Source organism: Talpa occidentalis, unplaced genomic scaffold, assembly GCF_014898055.3.
Source record: "Talpa occidentalis isolate TD23 unplaced genomic scaffold, MPIMG_talOcc4v2.1 talOcc4.16, whole genome shotgun sequence".
In the NCBI taxonomy this organism is placed as follows: domain Eukaryota; kingdom Metazoa; phylum Chordata; class Mammalia; order Eulipotyphla; family Talpidae; genus Talpa; species Talpa occidentalis.
The window spans coordinates 49,524,136-49,536,468 of record NW_023601653.1 but is presented as its reverse complement, the minus strand read 5'-3'; the positions used below and the strand labels follow the sequence as shown (position 1 = coordinate 49,536,468).

General features: G+C 39.2%; 1 protein-coding gene across 6 annotated transcripts in view; it reads left to right on the top strand.

Moving 5' to 3' along the window:
* Positions 1–12,333, top strand: part of CCDC91 (coiled-coil domain containing 91) — a 274,863-nt gene that overhangs the window by 156,264 nt on the left and 106,266 nt on the right. For all 6 annotated transcript variants that reach the window (XM_054696326.1, XM_037514176.2, XM_054696328.1 and 3 more), the window contains one exon: positions 3,274–3,381. In XM_054696326.1, coding sequence (XP_054552301.1) covers positions 3,274–3,381 — 108 coding nt within the window. The remainder of the gene's footprint in view (positions 1–3,273; positions 3,382–12,333) is intronic.

The window sequence follows — 12,333 nt, the reverse complement described above, 5'->3', positions numbered from 1 at the left end:
GATTGGTGCCTCTGGCCTATACCTCGGTTCTTGTATAGAATAAATATATCTTAAAAAAAAAAAAAATAGGATAAGCCCCTTAGTTAATGGAGAGAAATCTGCCTTAGCAGGTTAAAACAGCTAAGACAAATAGGAGGCAGACAGGTGGAAGCAGAATTCAGTTCTGGGTTCCACAGTGTCTTTTGGGTCTCTTGGGAGTGTATTTCTTAACTACAGCACGTTTGTGCATCCATCAAGCTTGAGTAAGATGATCTCAACCCCCATGGGATGATACAGAGACTCTCTGCTAAAACCTGAGGTTAAAACATAAATATGCTGAAAATCAATAAAGCATTCCCGGCCTGTGGTAGTGTACTTTTCATTACAGAGTGCTTGTAGACACCTTTGCTTTCTGCTGTTATATACTGTGAGCATCATAATGCTTTATATGTGCTGAAAATAGTTTAGTTTATAAATGAAATAGTTCTTTCATTTAACCTTTTATAGTCTTTTATAAGCCCCAGAGAAGGCTTTTGTATGTCTCTGTTATCTGTAAAGAAAATTACAGAGGAAAAATAAATACATTTCAGGGGCATATTAAGAGTAACGTTTATTGCTATGCTTACAATATCTGAGAAATTTAAAGGCAGTTACTATGGTATATTACATTGGAAAAGAAAATACCCAGTTCAATAAAGATCAAGTCATAAAATCAGGTGATTAGTACCATTGTGTGTTCCTGTGTCCATAATGGTTAGTATTCTAGTTGTTAGGATAGGTTGTGGAAATCACTTTTGTTGGCCTGTTTTTTGATCAACTTTGTTATGGTATACAAGGTCTTTATCTGGCACCTGCCTGCTTTTCTTATTTTCTGAGTTACTATTTGCCCTCCTCCCATAACTCCTGGTATTCTTACCTGTTCACTGTTTTAGTGGAGAGTGTTGAGTCTTTTTAACAGCAGCCTTGCACACCTTACTTTAGTGTGATAGACACTTGTATAGAACTATGGTGTGTGGGGCTTCCCCAGTGGTGCAGTGGGTTGAGCACAGCGCTGTGAAGCTGTCTGCAGCCTCTGCAGCACGAGTTCGATTCCCAGCTGGCCAGGGAGTTTCCCACAAGGCACAGCAGACCTCTCCTGCCTCGCCCGCTGCTCCCCTCAGCAGTGGTCCGGTCCTTCTGCCGATTCTGCTCCCCGCTCTGTCTGGCAAAGTCTCTCACCTTCCCGCACCTCTGGCCTGTACTCCAGTGGTTGTATAAATTAATATATCTTTTTTTAAAAAAGAACTATGGTGTGTGGTTATGTAGAAAAGTTTTCACCTCAACAGTTAACTGAACTCTATATGGACACTTAAAAAAAATATTCAGTTCCTGGAACCTACCTACATTTCCTTTCTGTAGATCTGTGAATTTAAATAATCACACGCGACTAAGATGAGGGGTTGAGCATTATGAAAGGCTCCTTCCCCAATGTTTGGGGTCTTAGTTGATTCACTGTGTTCTATACTCACCTTTATGAAGTTTGGGGAAAACTGAGATTTGTGATATGTAAAGCAATCACTGGAAGACAAAATGACTAAGAATTAAATGATTCTTAATTATGGTGACAAAATATTCTTTTCTTTCATTAACCTACCTGTCCGTCCAAAAAAATGTATCTGTTAGAAGTCACAGTTCGGTATTTAAATTATGGGATTCTTTGGATCATGGCATGGGAGGCAAGTGAACATAGCTCATTCCACTAAGTACACCGATTTGGTTGTATCCCAGAAAGTGGCATTTCTCTCCCTACAAAAGACGCTGGAAATATACCCATGGGAACTGCCTATAACTATACCATTCTTTACACTCCTGAAGTCCTACAATTAGTGTATTTTTCTAGAACTTTACATTATCTAGTTAGAGTATGAGAGGCTAAATTGTTCAGCCTTATATGAACGAATCATTTGAGAAGATGGTGAAGGGCTGAAGCAGTTCTTTACATTGGGGTTAAACCTCGTCAGAGCTTTTTGTTTCCCTTTGCCAACTTACTAGTCACTCTGCAGCCTCAGAGTGACAACTGTTGAATTGCAGGAGTGGTAGTATCACCAGATAGGCTAACATTTGCAAAAGAAAGGTAATTATCTAAAAATTTGAGATGGATCCAGAGGTTTCAAAAATATTTTTGTCTCAATTTTTTAAAATAGATGCATATTTATTTAGCTTCTTAATACATGTTGTTTCTAACCAAGTAAATCTATTTTCAAAACAAAGATTATTTAAGAGATCTGGCTTACTTTTCTCTTGGCGAATGTGCCAAAGGTCTGTTTTCTATAAGACGTGTCTGTTTCAACTTACCATTTTGATTATGAGTAGTTTATTATCCAGATAAAGCTTCAAAAATAGAATATCTGCTAAAGAGCTCTTATGTGTATGGTTGAGTGCATATTTTTAAATGATTTAGGCTTTATAAATAGCATGTAAGATAATATTGGGAGCATGTTAAGTATAGCACAGAATGCTTTAAAAAAGGGTGGGGGAGGGAAAAAGATGTTAATATTCTCAGCATCTCCTGTAGGGAAGTGGGGGATGGGAGGTCCTCTGCTGCCCCTCCACTAGCCCTCAGAGCCAGTGAGCAGTCTTTGGGGTTTTTGACTGAAGCTCCCACATTTACACTCTGCCCATTTAGTGTGTCCTGTCTCCCAAGTTTGATGACTTTTAAGGGTACTGCCTTGTGATTTGAACTTGCACACTTGGACTCACACCTCTTCACAGCAGGGGCGTGAACTTCCTGGGGGGGCAGTTATTTTATGTTGGAAATTGCTCAGAGTTTCCATCTGCTTTTACTTGACTTGTGGTCTTGACGGTCATGCTTGGCCCGTGGGATGTGACAGTGCGCCGAGAGGATGTGGAGTTTTGTCAGCCAGTGAAATATGTCTGGTTTTTTTTTTTTATTTATTTTTATTTTTCAGCAGCTTTCATACGCTCCTCATCCTGTGTGGTCTTCACTAAATTGAATTTATATTTAACAGAACTGTTCACCCTCTTTATCATCTTCTCTTCTGTGGCTTTACTGAGGAAGGTGTGTGGAAGGAACAGCTGAGCCCCAAACCTGTAGTCTTGGGTGTAGGAAAGAAAACCCAGAAGTGAAAGCTTAGCATGACAGATGTGTGTACTTGATGTGCACAACTGTGTGTTTTGTAGCTAGAAGCATATCATGTTTCAGATATGTGTGACTGTCAAGAAAAATATGCATGCCCACAGTAGACGCTGAGTGTTGTCTGTGATCCAAACGACTGTTTTTCTGCTTGTTTTTAGGCACTACTGCAGTCTTCAGTCAAGCAACAAGTAGAAGCAATTGAAAAGCAGTACATTTCTGCAATTGAGAAACAAGCACACAAGTGTGAGGAGTTGTTGAATTCTCAGGTAATAGAACTGCACAGCCATCATATATTTACCCTTTTCTTTCTGACTCCCCTCCCCCGAGAGTTCTAAAACTGTTTATTCAGTTTCATGCCATTTACTTTCCTTGGTTATTTTGGAGGGAAAAATATGCTTATGTAAACTCTGTGTTAAAGTTGGGAATTTTATGATAGGCTAAAAATAGGACCCAAGACCTAAAATATGTGGGTCTCCCCCACATTAATGATAATTCTTTTGTGGATATCTGGGTTATAATATTATTCATCAAAAAACAGAAACAGAGAGTAAGTGTAAATGTATTATGGTATGTGAAAGGATTTGTAGTGGCATAAGATTTCTAAATAATATTTGAATCTTTTCAAGTCCTTATTTATGTTTGCGCTAGCTTTGGTTGCATGTAGACGCTGGTTTCTATTTGAATTTTCTTTTCCTGATTTAATGTGTTAGAGGGCATGAAAGACATGATTAGTGATTCATATTAAACAATCTGTTGAGGAACATTTACCCATGTAGCACAGTATAAATAATATATGCAAGAGGCCATGGCAACAATTTTGAATAACATAAAATGTGGTAGGTGAAAATAAAATCAAGTTTATATAATGGATCTATTTTATATCACTGAGAGAAAATATCCTAAGAGGAAAACAAGATTAGGTAGAATTTCAATGGAGGGCCTCCCCTGTGGCACAGCGGTTGAACACCGGGTTGCGAGGCTGCCAGCAGCCTCTGCAGCGCTGGTTTGATTCCCAGCTGCTCCCCGGCCACTGGAGGAGGGTCCCACATGGCACGCAGACCTCTCCTGCCGCCCTGCTCCCCTCAGCAGTGTACCTCGGTCCTTCTGCCTGCTCTGCTCCCTGCTCTGGTCTGGTGAATTCTCTCACCCTCCCGCGCTCCTGACTATACCCAGTGCTTGTATAAATAAATAAATAAAAATATATATATATATTAAAAAAAAAAGAATTTCAATGGAGATTTTACCACCACACCCCCAAGATTGGATTCAGTTAAATATTTTTCAATGTCATTTTAATTAGTGGCTTGGGGTAGGAGATCCATAGATTATTTCATGAATTTGATGGAACAATTATACTCTTGGATGGTGAAATACGAGGTTGTCAGAGGTATGATGGATATGATTTTGCAAATGGATAGAAAAATCACAGGAAACAGTTAATGTCATAGAACTGTGAAACAACATAAGCTGATATTAGCCAGGCAGGCTGGGTCATGCCCTGAACATGACATCTGCCTTAAGGATGGTCTTGGGATTTGGTCTCACATGGTCCTTACCATAGGAAGGAGTCGGCTGGTGTAGTTCCTCAGCATGACTACTGGCATTGCAGAGTGAGGGAGAGTCACATGTCTTCCCAGTCACTCAATAGTCTGGCCTGGAAATGATCCTTCTACTCCCTGTTTATTTCTGTGTGTCACCAAATCATAATGGGGCCAGGTGGTGAGATTCTACCTGAGAACTAAAGGAGAGAAACAGGAAACATTTGACATTTGATTAATAACACTAATAATATATCATAGTCTGTACTTTTGGTCACCACGTGTTCAGTCTCCATCCTGTCCCCGTGGGAGAAAATCCAAAAGTTCTGTCCAGGTGTGGCCTCAAGTTTGGAAGTCCAAGATCTCTGGGTGATGAGTGGGGAATGATGTGCTAGTCTGTACATCTCAGGTCCAGATTTACAGTCCTTTTTGACACTAAAAACCTAAGTTTTACTCGTAGTATGTCGGGCACACTGTGACAAGACACAGGCAGGGTCACTTGCCATCAGCACGTCAGCTGGGAAGGTGAAGAAATGGGGTGCACAGCTGTCACTCAAATGTAGCAATTCTGACATCTCACTGAATAGATTAAAGAAGAACACCTCTGCCATGGAGGGGGCCTGCTCTTTAATTTACTGTGGCTCTCTTTAGGGTCGAGGGACAGGGCGTCTGGTTCAGTGTTCTTTGATCTTGTAGGTTTTAAATTCCTCACGTCTTTGTGGCTCTATCTGATGTCATTATTAGAGATCAGACCATTTCTCACTTTGCTTCCTGTCTAGGAAATTGGAAGCCATGGGTCATTTTAGGTAGCAAATACTCACAGTTCGGGTTATTGGTTCTTTTGTCTTCTCTTTTTGATAACTCTCAGCTCCATTTCTCAAAGGCAACTCCAGTTATTTTAGAGATCTACTTCATAGATTTAATGTTTGTTGTGCTTTCTATCCTCATGGTTACCTGTCTTATCTGTGTCTCTCTAATTAAAGATAAGTTCAGTTGTCAAACCTGGTTGAAGAAATCCTGGTGGTTTCTTTTTCCCGAACCTTTTGATCCAGGTCACAGCCAGGATGGTAACAGCCTCTTGAGATAGTTTGCACCATTGGCTCTTGAGTAGATGTGTCTAATATATGCTTAGCTTAATGCTTGCTGGGAGGATGAATTCAGTTGGTCTTTGTTATTTTATTTTATTTTTTTAGTTTATTTATTTATGCATACAAGAACTGGGGTACAGGCCAGAGGTGTGGGGGTATGGTAAGAGGATTCACCACACAGAGAGTGGGGAATAGAACAGGCAGACTGACTGAAATACACTGCTGAGGGGAGCAGTGGATGAGTCAGGAGAGGTCTGCCGTGCCATGTGGGCATCTCCCTGGTCGGGGATCGAACTCGTGCTGCAGTGGCTGTGTATAGCTTCGTAGGTTGCATCTTAACCCCTTGTGCCACCAGGGAGGCCCTGGTCTTTGTTATTAAATGTTGCCTCTTGGGACGACAGCTTTGGGAGCAGTGTGGGACTGAGGAAAGACAACTTAAACTCCAAGTAGAGAAAGAGAGACCTAGAGGGGCTCACACCTCAGGATGTGCAGCCCCTCTGCAAGGGTAGTCTCACATTTACTGAGTGTCAGGTTCAGGGAGGTGGGCAAGTCTGGAGGAATGCACATGATGGGGTGTGTATTGGGACGAATAATAGTCTGTATGTGGTGGGGATTTATACAGGGAATGCATAATTATCTGGCACAAGCTGGGGGGCCTTGAATAGGGACTGTTGCCTGGGGGGCTCCATTGTTCCTGCTGATCAAAGCATCCTATCTCTAGTTCCTGTTCTCACTTAACTTTCTGTCAAGGTAGGGTAGATGGTTTTGCTAATCTGGCCATAAAGTCTGCCTGCTGTTTTCAGTAGATACTGGTTTCCTAGTATGTTCCTCAGACCCAAGACTGTTGCCCTGGTGAGAGATTCCCTGCCTGACTCTACATTTTAGCTTGACCAGCAGGAACTCTGGGCACCAAGATAATATCCCTGAGAATAAGGGGGACTGGGGATCCCACAGTTAAAGGCCTTCTCAATTGTTTCATTTATAAGTTGAGACTGAGAAGGTGGTTATTCCGACAAGTCTTCAAATTTCTAACCATTTTTATCATCTATAATTTGTTGTCTGTGAATAATTTTTTTTAAGATTTATTTATTTTTATTCATATAAACACTGGGTACAGTCAGAAGTGTGGGAGGGTGAGAGAATTCACCAGAGCCAGAGCGGGGAGCAGAGCAGGCAGAAGGACCAAAGTACACTGCTGAAGGGAGCAGCGGGCAGCAGGAGAGGTCTGTGCGCCATGTGGGACCCTCCTCCAGTGGCCGGGGAGCAACCAGGGATTGAACTGGCGCTGCAAAGGCTGAGGGCAGCTTCGCAACCCAGCGCTCAACCGCTGCGCCACCGGGGAGGCCCTGTGAATAATTTTTTTATGAAATCATTGTTGAGCATGTGTCCTTTTCTCATAATGCCTTCCCAAAAATAGCCAATAGCAGAGCTAATAATCAAATTCAGAAAAATTTCAGGTTAAAAGAGCAGCACAAAAACTCATGTGTTTCTATATATCAGCAATGAACAATAAAACATAAAGTTATTAATTACAATAGCACCTTAATGAAAGAAATATGTAGGGATAATTTAACCAAGGAGGTGAAAGATTTGTATACTGAAAACTATAAAATGCTGCTGAAAGAGATAAAAAATTCCTTAAATAAACAAAAGAACACTTCTTGCTCATCATGTGAAATGGTAGGTGAAAAGCACACCCACTGCCCCAGGACATTTGAAAGATAATTAGCTGTTCAGAGTGATGTATGAAAACCTGGGAATCTGCGGGGAGATTTGATGAGTAAGTGAAGCCATGTAAAGTAGAAGTGGTGACCCCACACTTTTTTTTTCAATTCAAATCATATTTCTTGAGATACCATTTGAAATTTGAAATAAGTACATTTAACAAAAATAAGTACATTTAAGTAGTTGCATGGGGCCTTAGGAATGATTTAGTTCATCCTCATGTATGTGTGCATGTGTTCTTTTTCCAAAATAAGAATTTAAGGGAAAGGCAAATCAACACAGAGAAGCTATCAGCTTGTGCACTAGAGTCACTGTCTAACTGATTCCTGGCATTGTACTTAACTAGGTACACCTAGGGAATGTCCCTTTACTTCTCCGTGGTTTTTCTCAACTACAAAATGTATACTCAGATAATGTCTACCTCGTAAGATTGTTGTGTGTGTTATATAACATCAGGTTGCATAGAACTCAGACGTGGTATATCTAAGGTGTTTAGTTGATATTGGCTGCATTACCATCTTTGTTATTCTTGGTCCAGGTCATTTGGATCCTCTCAGAACCAGTAGTAGGACTCAGGTTTTCCAGTCTGTAGAAGAAAGGCCATTTATTTGCAGTGCATATTTTCTCCTGAAAAATATTTGTGTTTGATATTTATAAAGTCAACCTTAATTTTAAAATTTTTACCTTGGCCCACATCTGTTACATAAGTCCTTCCATTCCCTTCTTTTTAAATAAAGGTCTCCTATACATGCACTCTGCTGGGATGTGTAGTTACAACAGTGAGTTAGATATAGTCCTTCTAAGCAGGGGGGACTGATGATGTTTAATAGCAAAATCTTAAAGAAAGAGCAAGGTAAGTCATGATGTTATACTGAGTTTTTGAGCATACACTAGGCAAGTTTATAAACACTCCATATTGGGTGAGGGAAGTCTTACTGAACTAATAATGGATTCTCGGGATTTATGGATCTGCAGAATGTAGCATGAGAGGCAGATGGAATAGCACATTCAAAACCTTAACAGGATAGCATATAGATGTTTGGCAGGATGGCGAGGCAATTGAGACTGCCAAGTAATAGATCATTTATGTCACAGAAAAGATCATAAAGGACACTTTGCTGGACATTAGCTAGGGAGGTGACATCAGTCAGATTTGCATTATAGAAATGTTACTCTGGCTACAATTAAAAAAAAAATGATGGGCATTACAGAAATTTTAGGTCAGTTAAGCAACTATTCTAGTTATCTAAGTGAGAATGGTGACCCAAAATGAAGTGGGTGGGAATGAAAGATTTTTGATGTCTTATGTGATATTAAGGGGAACAGAAGCCAGAGGATGTTTGGGAATAAAAGAGAAGTAAATGTGAGTTGATAAACTGTGTATATGTACATACATGTTTCATGTACACATATAAGTTGATTCATACATGGATATTTGCTTGTGGATGGTGACCAGGTTTCTGGTTTTGGGAATTAGTAAAACAGGAAACTTAAGACATGGAGCACGTCTGCTTATGTGATGAAAATAAGATAGCACTGTGGATGGAGAAAGCAATGAAGGGGAAATCTCCCTTGCAATAGATCATTTAGACACTCATATGCAACACACAATGTAGAAAGACTAAAGATTTGAAAAAGAAAAACTGATGGTTTTGAGTCCCCAAGAAGGTGGAGACTAACTTTTATTAGTAAGCACATGTTGATGTGCATCTGTATATAATATATTATTTATAACTTTGAATTAGAACACTCATGAAAATTTATTCCTGTGTTCCTTTCCATTAGTATTTGTAAAATCCTAATTTTTGTGAAAAATATGTAAGATATGGCATTTATAATCTCAAGTGCTATTAACAGATGCAGGTGGCATGTTATCCAAGCACACAAGCTAAGCTATTTTATTACTTGCCCTTAATCTTTTTAAAAAGAAAACTGACCTTTTTCTTTTCTTGTAATGTCTTGTCAAAAACAACCAATAGCAACCACCAATATTTTATTTATTTATTTATTTATTTATTTGAAGATTTATTTGTTTATTTATACAAGCACTGGGTACAGTCAGAGACACACGGGAGGGTGAGAGAATTCACCAGAGCCAGAGCGGAGAGTAGAACAGGCAGAGTGATGAAGTACACTGCTGAGGGGAGCAGCGGGTGGCAGGAGAGGTCTGCGCACCATGTGGGACCCTCACCCAGTGGCCGGGGATCGAACCGGTGCTGCAGAGGCTGCGGGCAGCTTCACAACCCAGCGCTCAACTGCTGCGCCACTGGGGAGGCCCAGCAACCACCAATATTTTAAATAGTTTACCTTCCAGTGTCTTCCCATTATAGTTACAGGTCCTCATTTGAATTGGGACTAGCATGTAAGTTCCAGGAGAGCTAGGGTATGCCTTTATTCTGTATTATGCCGTATCTGAAAGCCTATCAACTTTTTGGTGTATGCTATGTATATAGTAAAGGCACCCATTGTTGCGGAGTGTATGCACCCATATTTCCACAGTCACAATCAAGATACAGGACATTTCTATCAATCCCAGAAATTCTCTCATGCCCCTTTATGTCTGTCCCCTTCATCAACCTCTGGCCCCAAGTAGCCACTAACCTACATCTCTTATTATTGATTAGTTTAATATTTTCTGTATTTTCACGTTCATTGAATTAAGCACTATGCATTTTTTTGGTGTCTAGCTGCTTTGGTTCAGTGTAATGTTTCTGGAGATTCATCGTGTGGTTGGTTACCTGTATTACTAATTTATACCTTTGATTGCTGAGTGATATTCTATTGTATGGATGTGCAACATATTTTTAAATCTCTTCACTTGTTCTTGGACATTTTGATTGCTTACAGTTTGGGGATGTTGTGAACATTTACAGAAAATGTTTTTATTTTGTGTTTTTTATTCGTAAATATTTGCATATGGAATTGCTGGATCATATGATAAATGTATGTTTAACTTTATAACCAACTACCTATTTTCAAGAGTCTGTCTACATACCTTATATTATCATAGTGGGAGCAGATGTGTGAGGTATGTGTCCTCTGAGTACTCTGTATTGTCAGTCTTTTTATTTTAGCTCTTTTTTAAAAATGGGGAATGGTATCTAGTTTTATTGCATTTATCTGAATAGTATCAATCACAAGAATTTTTTTCTTGTGTTTATGTGCTATTTGTATGTTTCTTCTTGTGAAGTATATTTTTAAATTTTTTACTATATTGCCTCTGTTTTTTAGTTGTAAGAAGTAGGGCCTCCCCGGTGGCGCAGAGGTTGAGCACTGGGTTGCGAAGCTGCCCGCAGCTTCTGCAGCGCTGGTTTGGTCCCCGGCTGCTGGGTGAGGGTCCCACATGGTGTGCAGACCTCTCCTGCCACCCGCTACTCCCCTCACCGGTGTATTTCGGTCCTTCTGCCTGTTCTGCTTCCTGCTCTGGTGAATTCTCTCGCCCTCCTGCACTTCTGACTGTACCCAGTGCTTGTACAAATAAATAAATAAATCTTTAAAAAAAAAAAAAAAGTTGTAAGAAGTAGTCATAATTCTAGGTGTAAGTCCTTTTCCAGATATAAGCATCATGAAATATTTTCTCACAGTATCTAGTTTCCTTGCACTTTCTTGATACTGTCTTTAGATTAAAGAAATTTAATTTAATATATTAAAATTTATCATTTTTTCTTTTTATGGATTATGCTTTTGATGTTGTATCCAAGAAATCTTTGGCTAATTTTAAGTCACAGATTTTCCTCCCATATTTTCTCTTAAGCAGTTTTTATGTTTGTGATCTATGTTTTTTTTTTTTTTTTTAACTTGAGGGTAAAATGTGAGCAAGAGAGAGTCGATTTCTTCCCCTTCCAATACAGATACCCATTCATTTCAGCACAGGTTGTAAACAAAGAGTATCCTTTTCGTCATTGTGTAACACCTCTTGGAAATCATTTAGCCATATGAGTGCAGTTTCTTTACTCTTCCTTTTGTTCTATTGATCGGTTGTTTTTTACCCTTGGCACTGCTGACATAGGGAGGTGAGAGTTCTTTTTTGTGGAGAATTATCCTGTGTGCTGTAGATATTTAGCAGCCTCCTACACTTTTACCTACTAGATTTTGATAATCAGAAATATCTCCAGATATTTCCAGGTATCTCTGGAAGTATAGGGGTGGCATATCACTCCTGACTGGGAATCAGTCTGTACACTGATACCACTGTCTCTTGGTTAGTCTAGCTTTTATAGTAAGTCTTGAGTTATGTAGTATAAGAACCTCAACTTCATTGGACTTGAAAATTGACTAGGTAATATTCATTTCTCTATACAATTTAGAATCAACTTAACAATTTCCATTAAAAAAGTCTTACGTGATTTTGATTGGAATTGCATTCATAGACAAATTCATAGAAAATTGCCATCTTCCAATACGGAGTCTTCTGATATCTATGAACATAGTATTTGTCCTCCTCTTATTTGGTCATATTTTTCTCAGTAATGTCATAGTTTAATAGTTTTTTTCCATAACATTTATTTATTTAGTTTACTTATAGTTTTAATATGGAAACTCAAACATGTAATTTTGGTTCTGTAGGTTTCATGCTAATCACTGATTTGACCACATTTCACACACTGTCATGTATCATCTTTTCGTTTGCATTGAGCTCAAGATGTTGTAGACATGTCTAGAAGATTTTTTGTTTGATCTGTGAGAGACTTGAATGTATGCTATTTACATTTCTGATATTTTAGGATTTATCTAGCTTTATTACTGAGTTCCAGCTTAAAACTTTGTTGATTAAGAACATATTCTATATCAGATAGTGAACTATATCTGAAAAAACTGTGTATTCTACTGTGTTTGGGTGGAATGATGTTTAAATGTCATTTAGGTC